Source organism: Tachypleus tridentatus, chromosome 1 (assembly GCF_004210375.1).
Source record: "Tachypleus tridentatus isolate NWPU-2018 chromosome 1, ASM421037v1, whole genome shotgun sequence".
NCBI lineage: Eukaryota > Metazoa > Arthropoda > Merostomata > Xiphosura > Limulidae > Tachypleus > Tachypleus tridentatus.
Genome location: NC_134825.1, coordinates 73,857,329 through 73,878,137, shown reverse-complemented (window position 1 = coordinate 73,878,137; position 20,809 = coordinate 73,857,329). Strand labels below are relative to the sequence as shown.

The window sequence follows — 20,809 nt, the reverse complement described above, 5'->3', positions numbered from 1 at the left end:
ACGTATCTCATGTGGTATACTGTACTACTGAATTTTAGTAAACTTAAAATCATATGAATTTCTTCATGATTCTGTTGAGAGATATTCTTCACTATGTGTGTTGAACTACAGTAACAACAGTCGTACACCATAGCTAATGTCATTAACTTAACTACAGTGAGACTGACAGTAACAATATCTATACACTACAGCTATTGTCATTAACTGTGTAGGTAGTAAAGATACCTACACACCAAAGCTAATGTAATTAACTTAAGTAGAGCGAAACCGCTTGTGACGTTACCTACAGGCTGTATTTGATGTCTTGAAACTTTATCCTAACTACAGTGGGTTAATGGTTTGAAGCGTGAGCTCTTTAAATATCATAAAGAATTTTTAAAATTTTAACAACGTCTTTGTAGTTTGCTTATTTAACAGCTTGTCTGTTAGACTTGCAATATTTCTAACATGTTTTAACCTAATGTTTAAGGTAATAAATATTTGTAAAATGTTAATTACGAAATGAAACCATTTATCCGAGAAATATTTTAGTTTCGAAAAACTAAAAAGAAAGAAAAAGAAGTGAATGCTTGTGCGAAAGACCAGTGTCACAAAATATCGTAAATATTAAATAAAAATGGCGTTAATTTTATTAAAATCTTACCAGAATAGAACATTATTTTATGTAGAAGGAACAATGGTGATTTTTAGTGTTTCGAAGAATTTTTATTGACAAACAATGCCGCAACATGTATTCGCACCTTACGTATACTTATGCAGTCTGTTATATATTTGTTTATCAAATACCTACTTCGTTGGGCCTAAGATAAAAATGCCATTCCATTTTTCACAAGTTTTTTTTTTTTTAAGTATAATTTAAACCAATATTTACCAAACGTCTGTATATGTTCGGTTCAATTGTAACTGATAAACCGCTTTTGATATGGCAGGGGTTAGTGTTTGGACTTGATTCCATATCTTATCCTCGAGGGTCCCTATTTCTTTCTCGTGTGTTGAATGGGTATATCAGCTGTTAAAACTGATAACTACAACTGTGATTACTGAACAAGACACTTGACGTTTTCTGACTTCCTTGTGGCCTCATTTAAACTTGATAGTGATACTGATATCACGCGAGTGGCGAAGCAAATCAAACAGAATTAAAATCACTATTAGCTTAATTTACGTAATTAGGATGTTGTTGGGATTACGATAGACCACATCGTTAATAGCAGAATATTTAACTGGTGATAGGAAACAATGCATTCCAATAATTTGGCAAACAACGATCATAAGCTTAAAACTACTAGTGGTTACACGCGACTAGTTGCAGCAGCCAAACGAGTAGGCAACCACCAGTTAATTAACCAGTGGTCAAGAAAATTGTTGCTGGTAAATTATGATACTTATATTTATAATTGTAATTATGTCCATTTCAAGTATAATTTATTGTCTTCTATTAAGAATAATGTAGGTTATTAGATACATCATATCAAGGAAAACATAAGAAATAGATCAATATAAAAAACCTGAACAGAAGAATAAAATGCACACTAAACACGTGAAGAAAAAGAAACTAAACAAGTAAATGGTAAAAAAATGTATAAAAGTAAATATAAATCTTGATAAATTAATAAAAAATTCCTAACGTGAGGCACAAAATAATTAACTTATTTCACTATATGAGGTCTTACCCTGGGAGTTTGAGAATCAATGATGTTATAGTTTGTGTACAAGAATCGTGTCTGTTGCTTTATGAAACCAATATCCTTAGGCAAGATGTATCTAGGATTGACCAGTTGAATCTTTATGGAAGTTACAAGAAGAAGAAGGGGTAAAAATAGTAATAATAATTATAATTATCGTATTAAATAGTAATAATAATTATAATTATCGTATTAAATAGTAATAATTATCGTATTAAATAGTAATAATAATTATAATTATCGTATTAAATGTCATTTTGTGTAAATAATTTGTTAATTCACTGTTTAATTTTTACGAAGTAGATACATGTGGATATAAACAGTTACGTAATATCAAACACTGTCTTCAACAAAAAAATGAGGTATTTTAGTGAAGCTGACATAGTGTTCGTTTTTAAATGTTTTGTCTTCTTTTCTTATGGAATTTGATTATTTTTTTTACTAAATAACTGATGAAACTATAATGTTAATATTCCCTAGGCGCTCATTTCGGACAACAGCAAAACCTCGCAATGAAAAGAAATTATGTTATTAAGTTCTATCATTTTTCATGCTGTTTTATCAAAAACCCTGTTGTTTTATACTATCAAATATTAAGTTTTCTGTTGTAAGAGCGTTCTGACTCTTTTTATTTATGCGCAGTTAGCCCTTCTGTAGCTTTGCACGAAATTCTAAACAAACCAAATCTTTGCTCAGCCTCAGAATAGTTTTTTTCCTCCCAAACTATCTTAAAACCAATGTTATAAGCCTAAGTTGATTTATTATCTAAACTCATGCTACAAAGAGAAAGTTCTATGGAGGACGTCCATCATCTTGAAATTGATTGGAGCACCTGGCTGTAAAAAGGGACACAAATGATTCATTTAGGTCTATCAAAACATTAGGTGAAACCACAAGAAATTGGTATTATATCTTTAAGGTCAAATTATCTTTGCTGTTCATTTCCATTTCAAATTGAGTTTTTAATTACATAAGAATTGATAAAACATTGAATTTAGTATCCACAAGACATAAGCTGTATTTTCACAATAGGAGGTTGCAAAAATATCACCAAACTACCAAAACTTGATAACTTGTTTTATTAAATATTGTAATGGTAAAGTCTTACTGAGAGTATAAGGGATAAAATATTGTAATTGTTAAATCTTATTGAGAGTATAAGGATAAAATATTGTGATGGTTGAGTCTTGTTAAGAGTATAAGGGATAAAATATATTATAATGGTCAAGTATTGTTGAGAGTATAAGGGATAAAATAGTATAATGGTTAAGTCTTATTGAGAGTGCAGGGATATAATATTGTTATGGTTAAGTCTTGTTATGAGTATAAAGGACAATAATGAACAATAATTTTGTCTTGTTTTGGAGCTTCTTGAGCAAAAAAAGTAAATATATTAAAGGATTTTGGTAATTGTTACACTTAATTTCATCACGAACAGAGAAAATACAAATCAATTTATTATCTCATAATAAATAATTCTAGCTGTCATAAGAAATCTGCAAGTTTTGATATAATATCTTATCTTCTATGTACGTGCCGTGTTACAAATAGTACTGTAAACCCAGGAAGTCCGATTTTATCCAAATGATCAAATATCAAATTTCAATTTTTAAAGGAATATTTCTTTGGTAGTCGGCTTTGTTAGGTAAAACTAAGAAGAAAAAATCATTATGGCAGACTAGGAAATCGCCCAGAAGCTTCTCAGCATGTCTTTGTCCTCTACTGGTAACAAATAACCAGATTTTAACACGAAGTATAAAATAATGTAATCACCGAATAAAGGTTCAGTTATCAAAGGAGGAGACGAAAACAATCATTCAAAGTAAACAGCGACATTAATTTAAAATGTTAAACTACTACTATTTACATTATGTTTTACCACTGGTCATAATCACTCCAGATCTCCCGAGGGACAGGCAAGAGTATTATAATCGGGTCCTCAAGTGTCTGTGCGTGTATCTCTAAAACTACAGACCAACAGACATAAAAACATAATTAATGGTTTTAGATAATACATGGACATTACTCTGAAAAGGACCACAGTAAGTAGTGTTTAATCTGGCCCTCGTGTAGCATTAAAAACGCATTTAACGGAAGCTAAGCATCAACATAAGGAGGAAGGAAGAAATCAATGAACCTAACCCTCCCGGATATTTATGCCCAAATCTCGATAAGATAGAGAGAAAATGTTTTACACCATATGGGAATTCTGTATGAGAAAGTGCTGCCAAAATTTGGTCTGAATCAAGATCTGAATTCTAGATCACTATGAAGTATTTTATATAAAGTGGAAATAGGGCATTTTTGAGGTTTTGGATTAATCTGTGATCACATTTGTACCCAATTTCATGGACGCAATGAAATTGAGATTTCTCATCACACTAAAGTGAATTACTCGGATCGTTGATTATTATGGATCTGAGTAGAATTTTCTGAATTTTTGAAGGTGAAAATTAACGTTATCTGAAAAAAAAAAACGTATATAATCTTGAAAAGTAGCGGCGGGATGAAGTCATGGAATCTTCCTCATCGCTTTTTGTTTTCTTCTGCTGTTTGTTCTATTAGTGGAAATTCTGTTTTGACGTTTCGCAAATTAAAGCAGACCATAGGATGAAGAAGTGCTGAACTTCTGCTGTTATGTTACTTAACCAACATAAACTTTCACAATATATCTGTCATTATACAAATTTATTAGTTGCATGTTGATCGTATCACACTCGATTCCAATATTAGCAAAAGCATCAAAATGGTATCTTAGAGTTTTCGGTAAGTTAGACAGTTAGAAACTAGACTTCACTAAATTACCAAGTATTCTTATACCAGTTATTTATGGTTTTTCATTTCAATATGACACATATTAATTAATAGTATTAAAGTGATTTTGTCTTTAACAAGCTTCAGTTGTTCTTAAAAATTGTATGGGAATGTAACCCCACTAGACGATATAATATACAATGAGAAGTAGCTGGTACAGTTTTTTTTTGTTGAAATATGAGTTTATGTATACTACAAGACTGTCACAAGTTTCCTTCCATTGTTCTATTCAAAATATGAATTTGTGTATACTACAAGACTGCCACAAGTTACCTTCCATTGTTCTATTCAAAATATGAATTTGTGTATACTACAAGACTGTCACGAGTTTCCTTCCATTGTTCTATTCAAAATATGAATTTGTGTATACTACAAGACTGTCACGAGTTTCCTTCCATTGTTCTATCCAAAATATGAATTTGTGTATACTACAAGACTGTCACGAGTTTCCTTCCATTGTTCTATTCAAAATATGAATTTGTGTATACTACAAGACTGTCACAAGTTTCCTTCCATTGTTCTATCCAAAATATGAATTTGTGTATACTACAAGACTGCCACAAGTTACCTTCCATTGTTCTATCCAAAATATGAATTTGTGTATACTACAAGACTGTCACGAGTTTCCTTCCATTGTTCTATCCAAAATATGAATTTGTGTATGCTACAAGACTGTCACGAGTTTCCTTCCATTGTTCTATCCAAATCTTCTTTTTGTTCTCATTTATTTAATAATTTTTAACCCAGTATCGTTTATTTTGGCATTTTACTTTTTTTAAGTTTTACTTACCATTTACAAAACATTTATCAGCGTAACAAATAAACCTTTCTTCAAAATACAAGGATGGATTTATTTGTTTAACGTAAATATGTCGAGAAAATTTGCGCAGCCATTATTCACATAACACCGAATATATTTTAGAAAAGAAAAACAGAAACGCTTTATCCTAAGTTAATTATAACCACTTTATCCTTACATTACTTATAATCACTTTATCCTTACATCCATTATAACCACTTTTTCCTTACATTACTTATTACCGCCTTATCCTTACATTACTTATAACCACTTTAAGAACAAGGTACAACGCAGACGAAAACCAAAATATAAAGTTTGATGACACAAAAAGTTAGGTTGAAATTACTGCGAAAAGAAATGTAACTAAGACTACATGAAACTAACTTTTCAATAAATGTCTATTCTGGTAACAGTAACAGTGAGTAAACCTTTAAACGACAATAGCGACATCAATGTGGCAAAATGGCATTAGACAACTTTCGTATAGAAGTTAAACCAGTAAATGTACTGTCTGCCCACTGTGTTTGTTCCCTGAGCCCTGAGTTTTCAGCATTTGCTAAGTCAATGACAATGCTAAGTGTTTGTTGTTTCTACTGTCCTGTAACGACGATGGTCAGTGTTTGCTTTTTCATTGTAATGTCAAGGATTTTAGCAGAGTATTGTTATTTATAAAGACAACAGAACTAACTCGTTAAATATCTTTGTATAGATGTGTGACAGTACGTGATAAAGTATATCTTGTTAAACCTTTCATACACAACTGAAGGTGATAATGTTGTTAGTCTTCTGTTTAGCCACATCGGTCTTCAGTCACACCTCTGGTGACTTTTCTTTGACTAACGATAAAATTACTTGCAACCCTGAAGACTACTACGATGCCCGGCGTCAAGGGTTTTATCAGAGCAGGGTGTACATTATCTGGTTTCACTACTTTAACCGACCTGTTCAGGCTTATTGTGACATGGTGGCCGAAGAAGGACGGTAAATTGTAAGGACTTAATGAACATTTTTTATTGTGTTTATGTTTAAAACACTTGTATTGAATTTGAGAATACTTCTTTTAGTTGTTTAGAAATCAGAAAGACACCTCGAACAACAGAAGTGGTTTATTTAATAACACAAGGCCAAAAAATAAAAAAAGTAAGTGATTATGAAGTCTTATCTTTTAGAATTACTTATCAGTAATTATATCAGTTTTATAAGTATTTATGGTGAGACCAAAACCACCGTATCTCATTCGCTGCCATGATTAGTAGCCTATACGATTATCTAAGCTTGATTGTATTATTGATTCATAACTAATTTTTATCATGTTTCCCTGTGTGTAATGTACGAAACTAATAGCACTAAGTAACAGCGTTTAGACACGTACACATATTATTTTCCTCAAAAGAATAATAATTTATTAATAACTGACGAACTGTAACAAATAACTCACTAATCCCGAACTTTCACGTAAACTGTAGTTAGAAACTATAGTTAGAAAACTGTAAGGTAATTTTTGTAACTTTGTTCAGGTTCTCCAGAGAAGAGATGACATTGAGCCCAGAAATGGTTTCTACTTAACTTGGGAATACTATAAACATGGTTTGGGAAACACAATACAAGAATTTTAGATAGATGCATAAGAAAAATGCCATAATCTTATTTTTGTTTATCTGAAATTCGCTTAAAGCTATACGAGGGACGAGAGCTAGTCGTCCCAAAGTTAGCAGTTTAAGAATAGGAGAAAGACAGCTAGTCATCAACACCCACCTCCAACTCTTGAGTTACTCTCTAACCATCGAATAGTGGGATTGACCGTTACATTATAACGCTCCCACGGCTGAGAAGGCGATCATGTTTGGTGTGACGGGGATTCGAACATGCGACTCTCAGATTATGAGTCCAGTGCCTTAACCACCTGGCTTTGCCGGGCCTTCTTCATTCTGTTTAAGTTGATCAGAATGTTAAATTTACAGTCTGACTGGTTTAGTTTTGTACAGTTTTTTTCAGTTTTGAAAATAACATTAAACTTAATATATTAAAAACTGTACAATAATTATTTAAGATATAAACTGAAAAACTATGAAAGGAAATACGTAATTAAGTTTGTGATTATTTTTAATGTACTGAGAATTATAATATTTTAACTTATGTGGTTTAAATTTGAGAATTAAATATTTTATGTCAATCTTTAGACATTTTAAAAGATATCACGAAATATAACATATTATATAATAGAATATCAAGTCTAAAACTGGTGATAAATTTCAGCAGAACATTAATTTTCTTCCCTGCATTTATCTCAGTTTTTTTTTTACTTCATGATCAATATTTTAAATTAGCATATTTTTTGTTTCTCACAAGTCACTGCCAAATAGGTCTTTTGGTCAACATCAGAACACTTTAGTTGGGCTAGATGGAGATACAAGCTCTTCAGAAACATTATTTATATACACTATTCAATACTTTAAAAGTTAAAGCTTTAACTTAAAAAAACTGAAGAAACATTAGAAATCACTAAACCTAACATTTGAGCTAAAATATCACCTAACTACACATTCCTTCCCCAGGTTATTCTTAATTTGACCATTTCAAAATCATAGGCATGTACTAGTAGCATATAAAGCCCATCTTTTGTTTCTTATGAGTCTCTATCCACTGAATTACAAGGTTTCATCATTTGGTTTGAATGATGAGAGACAAAAGTTATCCGCAGATTACGTCATCTTTATCATATATTTTAAGCTTATTGACTTTTGTTGATCTGCCGAATTTCGGTCTTTTAAACTTAACAAAGTATAGTTTTAAGTTTCGGACTTCTTGTTTATAGGTAACGAACTATTGTTTGCATTAACAAATATAAAAGATACGACTCTTAAGAGTAGACATGGAGGCATTTGATGGAAAGAAAAAAATACGCCAGTTATCCAAAATTTCTTGTGATGAGTAAAAGAGAACTATACAAGCTATCAACTGGATCTTATCAAGGAAAAATGATTTAAAACTACCTTACAAACTACACTGAGTTTCCACTTTACAGTTCCGTTCATGAGTTACAGTATTTCTTGGCACTGTCCGTTCCCATTTACCTTGTATACAGAAAGTATGCCTTGTGACACATTAACTTCTTTACTTTAACCAGAAGTTACCCAACGGATTATTTGCAAAGTGTCTGTTGCGGGGATCGAACTCGAATTGTAGCAGTATACGCTCTCAAGCTTTTCTTTGACGCACCATGCAACGAACCGCATTGATTATTGAAACTAATGGAAAAGTTAGCTTTTGAACAAGAGAAAGTTGAATACGTTAGCGTAAAATAATCTTAAAGCTTCACCACTTCCTTTTATTTTGTGTCCACTTGTCCAGTCATGCGTTCTATAACGACCAGGAATATTGGTAACAGCCCTGCAACGTAATTTCCATTGCAAAAGGGTTGGTTACAAAACTGTTGCATTCAATGCACTCCTCTCTCTGTGCTGGTATTTCGTAATCAATCTTGTGTACGAGAATGGCAGTTTCTCAACGCCTGCTTCAATAGTTCAGTTGTACAGAAATCCATAGGTGGTATGTCTTCGTATGAAATATCATGAATACTGGTTCCATTATCGACACGCTTGAAATATGCGACTCTTAAACGAGAAATATGAATATAAGTTTCATCTTGATAAACCCATACCTTGTAGGCTTAGTCTCGAGACCGAAATCCTTCCTGATTGTATTGTATACCGTCGCTTAGAGAACATGTACGATTTTTCCATCGGCTTTTATGTTCGTAAATTCTCATTTGCTACAAGATACTATATTTTGCTTATGACGAGTAGGGTACGACTCGTTGCAGGTACTTTTCTGGATAGTCCTGGTGTTTCAAGTAGATCCATGCTCCTTTGCTCCCCGATGCGATTAGGTACAAACAATATTTCTTTCTTATAAATTCTAAGGCCCAGATTTGAACACATCTTTACAATCTTAGCATATGAATATTTTGCACAAAGGACTGTTACATACCCTTTCCAAGAATTTTAATTATTGGTGACATCACTTTATCTACGGAACTTTAAATAATGTAAAAATGTAGTTCTGATACATCCGTTCCACAGCGCCTTCATATTGATAGTGGTTTTCATGTAACTTGCAGATTTAAAGATTCAAAATCGCCTTAATAGAACATACTACATCCTTTGTAAAGGCTTAGGTTACAATAAATAGTAACTATTTCATAATCAATTTTTAATTATTCATGAACATGAATTAAAACAGAATAAACTGCGTTTTTGTACTAAAGTATTAATTCGAGAAAACTTTAAAAATAGAATAGTTTTCGTAACTGAATTTTTATTTTCTTTGTACAGTTTGGCTTCAAAACATTAGTAACACTAGCTTCTAACAGCTTCGTGTTTAAAAAGGATACATTTAAATCATGGAAAATAAAATATAATTAATTCAAACTGTTGGATTAGTTTGGGAAGAAGCACAAAACTTGAACACATGGAAACACGTGAAGGTAAGCGCAACACAAGTATGAAGGTACGTGAAGAAATGTTGCCTTTGGACTGTCCAATGTAATCTATAAATTCGGAGCATCGACGACAGAAATTTCTCCATATTATTGCACAAAACATTGTTTTATCCTCTTAAAAATACCCTTGTGTTTAAAGAAGTGTATCTAATCTTAGGATCCAAAGGAATGAAATAACCGAATAGTCATATTTTGAAGGATACATGATTACATGGCTTCATGATAACTGTTTTAGTTCATCTATGAAAGACAAAATAGCACGTGGATACATAATAATTGTCTCAGTTAACACATGAAATGGAAGTTATCACATGACTATGTAACAGCTTCCTTTGTTCACTCACGAAGGATAAGTTATCACATGGCTGTACAACAGTTTCTCGTTCACCAATGAAGAACAAGATATTACATGTGTTACGTATTATAAATTATTTCGGACTAGTCTCCAAATTATTGTTATGTATTTAACGTATTACTATTTCAAGTAACCGTAAATATGAATTTGAATTTATAAGTTAAATAAATGTTAATATGTATGAAATTTATGATATCTTCCAACAAAACTGATACACACAATTTTCATTTTCAATACAAACATATTATAATATACAAACAAAAAACAATACACTTTCTAATAACAGTTATTACAAATGATGGTTTACATACAATAATTTTACAATTTTACAAGTAATACTGAGATTTATAACCGGCCTAGAAATACATATTTTAACGACGATCCAAGTCCACGACGAACAAATCAACTGGAGTTGATATTGTCACACATCGCTTCATAATGCTCGCTACTTACCAGGCAAGATACTTAATGTTCTCGTAGAAATAACAACGTTCAAAGTAATTCAGTGAAGTTGAACAGTTTTTAATGTTCAAAATCTGTAAGTGTGGCTGATCTAATTCTCTAGATTTCCGATTATTAGTCGTGAATCGCAATTATAGCTTCCGAGGCTTATAGTACACTGACAGTAGCTGAGCAATAACATTTTCCTACTGTCTCTCGGCTAACTACTTTTATACAAATCACGCGAGTTCCTTGAAGTTTCAACAACATTTTTAGAGCGTTTTCGTAAAACAAATATTGTTGATTGATACTCTCAAGAATCTTCTACAAATTTCGAGAACAAGCAAGACTTGCGCAATACACAGTCAATAATATACGTCACATGCAAAATAGAAGACCACTCAGACAAACATAAATAATAAAATAAACATTTCACGATAAATCCGTTACACATGGTTATACAACAGTTTCCTTTGCTCATCTATGAAGGATAAGTTATCACATAGCTGTGCCACATTTCCCTTTGTTCACCCATGAAGAGTAAGTTATCACATGGCTATACAACAGTTCCCTTTGTTCAATCATGAAGAATAAGATATCACATGGTGGCTGTACAGCAGTTTCCTTTGTTCATCCATAAAGGATAAAATATCACACGGCTGTGCAACAGTTTCCTTTGTTCACACATGAAAAATAAGTTATCACGTACTCTTGCGACAGTTCTCACGGTTTATCTAGTATTAACACAGCTGCAACTTGAAGAACACTGTTTTACGTTTTGAAACTGAAAACTTTATGTTAGTCGAATTGTATAATCTTGACATTTTTGCTGACTAAATATTATCAGGAAACATACAAACGTGGTCCTAGTCGATTATAGATTTTTTATCGTTTTGTTTGGATGAACAAACTCGTTTGTTGATGATAAAACCTATACTTTGAAATGAACCACCATTTATGAAACCTGGGCATGCCCGCTGTAGGTCTCGGGATTTAAGGTCCGAGCCGCAATAAATTGTTAAACACATTTCTTGCTTTCAGCTGTTGGGAAGTTACAATTGTGGCAGTCATTCTCGCTACTTGGTTAAGAATGGCACCTTACGCGGCGTTTGTTGCTGAGAGTTTGGCATTTTTTTGTCAATAGTTCTGAATTATGGATAAATATGCCCGAATATTAGTGGCTTGTAATCTGGCTGGTTAGCTTATGTGTTATTTTAAGGTGTCGTTTTAGGTCGAAAATAACGAATAACGTATTGTATTGAAGTAATTAAAAGAATGGAGATAACTGAAGAATAATCCAAGTAATTCATATTATAACTGAACGGAAATTAATTTGTAGTAAAACATGTCATTTTCAGAAGACTCTGTTTCCACCACAACGAAACTCGGTTTCCCACCAAAGATAATGACATCTCATCTTACTATTGTGTTGTGAGTCGAGCTGGTAGTTCAGGGACCGTGCTCGTAACTATCTGAACGATGCTTACACGTTGGAATTAAAACTGAGGCTCACTACTACGGTGTATTCTAGTATAATTTCAGAAGTGATTGGAAGTTTTCACTAAATAGGCCTGAGATGAAGATCAGGCCTGAGGTTTAAGCAGTGCTGAAGCTGAGAACATTATGTTAAGACGAACTGATTTTAAACTTACACTTCATGATTTTGATCATTTATCACAAAGCTTCTGTTTGGGTTTTATTTAGGTTGCATTTTGTTTAATGGCGTACCAAGATGATTTTAATCTGTAAACTAAATGTGATACTTGTGTATAAAAATTGATGTTTAAAATCCGGTAAGAAACGATACCCTTATCACGCAGATTACTGACGAGTTTTTATACAGTTTACTACCGGTGGGGATCCACACTTTACATCTTAATGAGTAATTTTCTTTTTGCTTATCATAGCATAAATTGTAAAGTACTACCATCCCACCCCCCAAAAAAGAGTAAAATCACCCTTTTGCTCATGTAAAATAAATAGAGATTTTCAACAGTAATTTAAAGTAAATCCTTTTAAGTGACTCACGTAACCAACAAAGTCAACAACATGTTTAAAAGTCAATGGGGTGAGCATCACTGATAATTTTTGTGTTAAAGGCGAAGACGTGTTATTTCGTGAGTTTTTTATGACTTATAAAAATGAAATAAAGAATCAACCCTGGATAGCTAAACACCACTGACAGCACTAACCAGTTTTCGAATTTAAAATTTTCATTAAAATTTAGATAAATATTAATCAAACCGATGAATAAAACAGGAGTTTAAAATGTCAGGTTTATTCGTTTGTCTTGGTGATGAATATAAAGTTTCAATAATACATTATGTTATCGTCGAGTTACAGAAATATAAAAATAAATTAAAAGGTGATTTCTTGGGTTTTTCTAAACTGATAATTATGTAAACTATTTACAGGTTTGACATGATAGCCATAGAAGTGTAATAATAACTTCTCTTTTTTCTGTCCTTCAGTAAATACTTGTTATGAATTCAAATGTTTTATGGTGTAACCAATGTTTCGAGAAATACAATCACACCAGACATTGATGATAAGTTTATATTTAATAAACTCCTGAATAGGTTACCTTTTTATTTCGCTAATTATTATCATCAGAAATCTTTTTTTTTCAGTTACACAAAAGTACTTTAATTTTTTTGCAACCATTCGAAATCAAACTTCTAACGAATGTTTATCTCAGTTTTGCTTGAATAGTTTTCTGACAGCAAGAAATTCTGAAATGATCTTATTGATAAGAAGTGTTATGGCTCAACGGCAAGTCTGTGAGTCTATACCACTAGAAACTCGTGGTGGGCACAGCGTAGATAGCCCATTGTGTAGCTTTGTTCATAACTATAAACAGACAAATGTTGCATGCTCAAATACTTTATTTTGGATAATATTGTGGCTAAGATCAACTCAGCAATTACAAATATTCGTAGTGTAGTTCAATACAAAATTAAAGAAAGATACCAGACAAGTTGTTGGATTTCTTTTTAGCGCAAGTCACACATTTGCTATCTGCACTCTGTCCACCTTAGGAAATTGGTCTTCGGATTTTAGAATTATAGGTTTTGATTTCAAGGTAAATAACAAATGTATGAATAATTTTCTGGATATGCTAAAGAATTCAGAATTAATATATTTATTGTAATCAGTTGACAAGACAAGATACAGCTAAGACATTTTGATTATAAGCTATATACATATATATATATATATATATATAATCACAGTTAAGGACAACAGTGTTTGATAAAACAAAATCTGTGTTGTTTTCTTGATGTATTAAAAGTGAAGTCACGATTTTAAACAGCCATAACTTGTATATGTATTTTTAAATGTATTTACGGAACTTTTTTCGGTACTGTGTTACAGACACACACACACAAATACTGATTGGATAATAAATCACTGATACTTAGAACAGATCCAGTGTTACACAACGGTAATATACGTTAACGTAGAGATAATCAAATCTTCCACAAAATGTCCTTCATTTATCATTACATTAGTTTTATAACAAAATGAACATGAAAAGTAACACCATACATCATACTCGGATACATATTATACGAAAAATTACTGTTTTGATGAAAATATCCAGTTTTTAAGTAAACTCAGTAAGTTAAGTATATATAGTTTTCTTGTTTATGTTGTACTTTTTTTACAGGGGTTCGATTCCCCTCGGTGGATTCAGCAGAGAGCCTGATGTGGCTTTGCTGTAAGAAAACACACACACACACACACTTTTCTTACATCAGTGTATTAGCTATCCATAGTTTTCTAACTTCTGTTGTACTTTTCTTAGCTTATTAAGTATCATCTCTAAATACAACACGTATTTCCAGTCCAACTGATCGAAGATAAAAATGATTTTTAGCTGCTAATCGATTGTTTTATAACCAATATTTGCTATTCCTTGTATTACAAGACAGAAACATTGAAATTCTTTGCTGTTACATTTCAACAGATGGCTGGAAAGTTTAAGGAATATTAAAATGTAATAACCACAGATAACAAAAGGGACTTATATGTTTTCCTCAACACAACTTTTACGGTAATGTTGAATACAAAATGTCCAAATGAGTTAACATTTTGAATTATTCGCGCATTATTCTAGAGAAACAACATCAGAATTTTGTAAAACAAATTTCAGTTAACAATATACGATACTACAAAACAGTATTAATAAAGACTTGCAGTTATATACATAATGTATCTTAAAATACCGGAAAAAAACAATAACAAAATGCGTTAAAAATCACGAGAAAATATTTCTTAATTTTAGTTGTTTTTTTTTACGACAATAGCAGTAAATTGTCACTAATGATATTCAGAAGTGCGACTGTTCGAAAGAAGAGGGTAGTACCAGAAAAAAAAAGCCGATAAATCAAGAGTCATTGGAAAGTGGGCTTTCCTTCATCAGGGGTGAGTGGTAAATGTCGACTTAATATATGTTGATAAGTTACATGGTTGTTGTACCGGAAATGAGATGTCACTTGTTTTTAATAATATGACGTAAGCTGAGAAACAGCATTGTGTGTATGTTAAATGTAAGTTGTGGGAAGCAAAGAAAAACAGTAATTTTAAAACAAGCACAACTTACAAGGAAAGGTGTTTGTGCAAGAAATAATGTCCAGAACGTGTTTCTCTTACAAAGAAAAGTTGGACTGAAGAGGATACGTGAAAGTGTTGAAACATGTGTCCATATAGACTTCTTGTTCCAACAATAGTGGCTCTAAACTTTTATTTTAAATTAAATAGTCGAAATATTTGAGAGCTTTATCCACGAAAGCACTTAATGAGAGTGCTTCTAACTTCTAACTTTAAGAAATGAAATTGAGTAATTACACATTTCTTAATTAGAACATAATACTAATAGACATTAAATAACCCTAATTATAAGCTTGAGGGCTTACACATAAAAACCATGTAAAGTGGGTGGGCAAAATGCAGACAGCCCATTGTATAACATTGCGCTTAAACACACAAACAAATATTAAATAAAAATTATAAGACAGAAATAAAAATGTTTTCAATTAAGAAATGAGAGTAAAAGCGTTATTACTACAAAAACAAAGAACCTAATTTCAAAACAGAATTTGCTAAGGTCTTAGTTTTTCAGAAATACTTAGGATTAAAGGGCGAAAATCATTAATAGCGGGGTCAAAGTTCATACCATATAGGATGAAAACGTTAGAACATTCATCCCGTAGTCCTGTTCTATTTCTCTGAATTCACTGAATTTAAATCCGGTTTCAATATCAGCAAGACCCACGCCATTGGTGGAGTGGCCAGGCTGGTTGAAGTGTAGGGCAACAGAACCTATCGACACATTATTTAGTAGTAGTTTGGATTTCTTCAACATAACGATGGTTTCATTGTTTTTACTCTACAACATATATCATGTTTCGAAATTGAAAAGGGATTGGTGCGCTATAATAGTTTTTTTCCTTGTTGCATATATTTGTTTAGAGGATCGTAAAGTGTTTTTAGATCTTGGAAATATTTGCTAACTAAAGAAACTGTTAGATTGCTTGAAATTAGACTCTTTGAGAGCCACAACACGCGGAATTTGGTCAGCTTTATCATCTTTTCTTCTACTTAGAAAATTTTGCAATTTACTTCATGAAGTGTATTTTTGTAATCATTATTTTCAGCTCAGAGACTTTTCATACAAAGAGTTTGGCTCTGAGGAATGTTTCGATTGATATGTGATGGATAACAACTTTGATGGCGGAGTTATTATACTCTATTTGTGGGTTTCTCCAACACCATAGCGTTCAAGCATTTTCCATAATATGAAAGCATACCCAAGATTTGTGTGATATTCAACGTTATGAATTAACTAGGTGGATTTATGAATTGAGATTGTGAAAATATCTATTTCAAACATAATAATTTAGAATAACTTAGTCCTGTAATACAAAAATCATTGATGTTAAGTAACTTGTAATATTTGCGCAATTGTTTCTCACCAATAAATATTTTAACAGTTCTATACAATTTTGTAATAAAATATATTATTATAGTATAAATATAGCAAGTTTACAATGTCGGCCACAAGCAAATTATACACAACTGAATAGTAACAGATATGGCAACATGATGAAACTGTTTCTTTTGTGAAAAATTTTCAGATGATATCTAGCGAAACATCGCCTTTAATTTTATTTATGTTTTAATTATCCCATCTGAAAACTAGATGACATTTTAAAGACGAAACCGTTTGCTTCTCAGTCACAAATGTCATTGATTTCATACATTCAGGTCCGCTAACGTTCTTCTGAAGTCAGTCAGATTGAAAGTAGGATCCTGATCAAGGTCCACAAGTTCCTCATGGCAGTTAAACCGACGCCATATGTTGCTGTGTCGCGATATTCTGAGGGGACATGGCAGAAGCTCAGGCATAACTGAATGGTGGGTGATTAAGGCCGAAAGGGTGGAGAACTCCTTTGTAAAGCCCTTCAAGAGATATAAAAATAGTAGTAAGCAAGTAGGTGAAAATAATTTATCAAACGTCTTAAAAGAAATGAAATTTTAAATATTACATATTTATTAAATTATCCAAGATACAGACCCACCTATTTTTGCGTGGTATTAAAAATAGCTTCATATGCAAATTAATTATACAAATAATAATAATGTTCAACGCGACAAGATTTGAGAAAGGGACTAAGTGAAAAGATGTTTATCAATAAAAATAATAAATAACCATTGGTTTATATTTTGATTTCGCGTCGAGCCAAATACTATATACCGTAACTTGCTTTCTGGCACAACGACAAATTACGTTTTTCGTTTTCATTAAAATTATGGGTAAAATTTCGTAACTGAATGTATTATAAAGTGAAATATCTTACCTTTATTTTATATCCACGAATGGTTTTCAAGATAAGGTAATGAGCGACTCCAGTAGGTTGGAAAGTTAACGGCACGCGCAAAGAAAGTGCGTAGCATCCTGGTTTACTTGTACTCTTCCGCACTAAAAACGATCCGACCGGTTCGTTGGCTATAATTTCAAGAACTATTTCCCTATAGAACAAAAAATATAAAATAAGTACAAGTACTCAATAAATAAACAAACGAAAGGGGATCTCAGACGAGACTTGTTGTCATACACATCGAATCAATGTTGTTTTACTGACAGAATGATTTTTTATGAATGAAACGAAAATAGAATATCAAAAGTACATTCGATCTCTACCAGTAATAGAGCTAATTTAAGGAACGTATTCTACTTTCACACTATACGAACACAAATAGTTCATAACTTATTTCTAAGAAACTTAATAAGAAAAAAAAAGAGAAATAAAACATAGTAAGCTTTCTCGCCAAACAGTGGCGTTACTTTCTTGTTTTGTTTGTTTGTTTTTGAATTTCGCACAAAGCTACTCAAGGGCTGTCTTTGCTAGCCGTCCATAATTTAGCAGTGTAAGACCAGAGGGAAGGCAGCTAGTCATCACCACCCACCGCCAACTCTTGGGCTACTCTTTTACCATGAATAGTGGGATTGACCGTCACATTATAACGCCCCCACGGCTGAAAAGGCGAGCATCTTTGTGCGCGACCGCGATCCTCAGATTACGAGTCGAACGCCTTAACCCACCATGTCTTAACCATGCTAAGCTTTACTTTCTTGAGTGCAAAGGTTAGTGCCAATGATGTTTTATGAAAGTAACAGATTTAAAGAGGTTTATATTGTAATTAAAAAGTAATTCTTTTTCCAATTCCTGTAATTAATAATGAAGTTAACTGAAATAAATAATAAATGAATAATCAGTTATAAGTTACAAATACATTAAATAATATTATGCTGTTTATACTCACCTTGAAAAATCTGATTGGTAAATAAATGACTTAACTGAAACTTATAATGATTGCAGTTCATTTGCTTAATCTTCACACCACAACCATCGTTGTTCGTACAAATTTATGATATATATTTAGTACTTAGAACACAACTGTGTCACTTGTATTCAAGCCATCTTGATGAGTTTTGGTATTGGATGAAAACGATAGTCGGCACCAGATATGGCATATGTAATGTGGTTAAAAATATTCTTTGGTTTCAGTCATAAACTCTTATAATTTAAAAATTATTTTTACTGTTACATCAGTCACGCGTTCCAAATCGGATGTAAAGACAGATATGTTTTCAGTGACAAAATCTGTCATGCATATTTGACACACTTCATTGATTTTGATAGTTGATTAGCTTCTGATTCACAGAGATTAAGAATTCAATTAACAAAACCAATAATGAGAGTTAAGACCAGGCACATAAATCAATTAGTTGCTCTACGAAGAAACAATTTCAATTATGCTTGAGTTTATACAATTAATCGTATACATGCAAATATTTGTTTGTTTGTTTTTGAATTTCGCACAAAGCTACTCGAGGGCTATCTGTGCTAGCCGTCCCTAATTTAGAGTGTAAAACTAGATGGAAGGCAGCTAGGCATCACCATCCATCGCCAACTCTTGGGCTACTCTTTTACCAACGAATAGTGGGATTGACCGTCACATTATAACGCCCCCACGGCTGAAAGGACGAACATGTTTGGCGCGACGGGGATGCGAACACGCGACCCTCAGATTACGAGTCACACGCCTTAACACGCTTGGCCAGGCCAGGCCTTATATGCAAATATACTCAGTATTATTTACAAGTCTACGAATTTTCTTGTAAGAATCTTTGTTTCTAATCCGTCACCATTTAACATGATTAAACTTTTTCACAATAGTTTTGTGATGAACGATCGAAGAACAATGATAAATCTCGTGCAACAGAGAAAGAAAGTCCATAGTAAACAAGATTATCCTTTTTTTTAATAGAAAAATAGTGGACTAAAGAGCAACCGTTGCGTTGTTTTTTACATATGTTATTCTGGTCTTCAGTACAGTTCTCTTCATATAAAAATACCAAACTCTAAACCTAATGTGTTTTTATCGTTTACGTGCTTAAAATATAATAAAAATTAATCTTTACCTTTTTATTTTGTTCTGTGCTGTTTTTAACAATTATTATAAGAATATAAATTAATAAAGATTTATTAAGTTTATTATTCTAAAATGCCCAGTAAGCAACGAGAAGTTTAGAAACGTGGGAACAGCAGTGTTAGACATTAAAGCAGTAAATCCTAGCCTGATTAGCTGGTGGCTTGAAATCGTACTTTGAATAATAACAAGTTTTTGACAAACTGAACTCAGTCAAACTTCTTTCTGCTTCCTTCTCTGGTGAGTCAGAGATAAGTATACATGTTTACAGTTCGATTCCGATAATGGACACAGCTTGTAACCTGATGTGACATAACCCTAAAACACAAACGAGCTTTTTATTTCATCCTCCGAAACATTTAGTCTTATCTTTACCACATAGCAAACACGTTACTATCAAGTCAGGTCTTTCTTGCACAGAACAAATAATACAATAACTCAGAATTACCTGGGAATTCCAGCCTGGAACCAAGCTGCTTCATGAAGACCTTTTTCTTCTGATGTAGTGGACTCCAGCGAGTCGTACCTGAAATAAATAAATAATACAAAACAGTATAAAGTGTCGACTGTATTATTCAATTAGTTGTATGTTTCGGGTCATTTCAAACGCTATTATAAACCATCAGTGGAAAACTTTTACGCATATATATTCATCCTTCAAAGTATCAGGTCATCCCTTAAGTAACGTCCGATTTTAGGTTCAGAAAAAGAGAAAGGATTTCAAACGCTTTTAATGTTATTTGAATAATAATATATGTTACATTATTATTAATTACTTCCTGCTAATGATTCACAAACTTCTGAATGCTACTTCTATAAAATTCTTGGGGTTTGGAGGAAAAGAATGTAGAGAAGGCAGTTTTGACATGTTCATGTGTTTCAAGCTCTTTTACAACAAGATAGTTCTGCAAACTTCGGAAAAGATGATAATCAGATGGAACAAGGTCTGGATAATAAGGAGGATGTGAAAGTTTCTCTCAGTCTAGCTCTTCAATCTTTGCAGATGTGATCCTTGCTGTATGGGACCATGTTTTATCCTGGTGTAACACAACATCTTTGCGACTGATCAAAGCAAGCCTCTTTTCTTTCAGTGCAACACTCAAGCTCTCTAACAGTTAACAATAGAAGTTTGATGTAATCGTTAAGTTAAGTGGCAGCAGCTCAAAGTGTATCCCTCTAATAATATCCAACCAAATGCTTAACAATACTTTCCT

At 32.5% G+C, this 20,809-nt stretch overlaps 1 protein-coding gene across 4 annotated transcripts in view; it reads right to left on the bottom strand.

Annotated features, from left to right (window-relative positions):
• Window positions 1–13,462: 13,462 nt before the first annotated feature.
• Window positions 13,463–20,809, bottom strand: part of LOC143252436 (EGFR adapter protein-like) — a 66,638-nt gene continuing 59,291 nt past the window's right edge. For all 4 annotated transcript variants that reach the window (XM_076504557.1, XM_076504546.1, XM_076504540.1 and 1 more), the window contains 3 exons: window positions 20,044–20,121; window positions 17,459–17,630; window positions 13,463–17,060 (listed from right to left, as the gene is read on the bottom strand). In XM_076504557.1, the coding sequence (XP_076360672.1) occupies window positions 16,854–17,060; window positions 17,459–17,630; window positions 20,044–20,121 (457 nt within the window). In that variant the 3' untranslated portion in view covers window positions 13,463–16,853. The remainder of the gene's footprint in view (window positions 17,061–17,458; window positions 17,631–20,043; window positions 20,122–20,809) is intronic.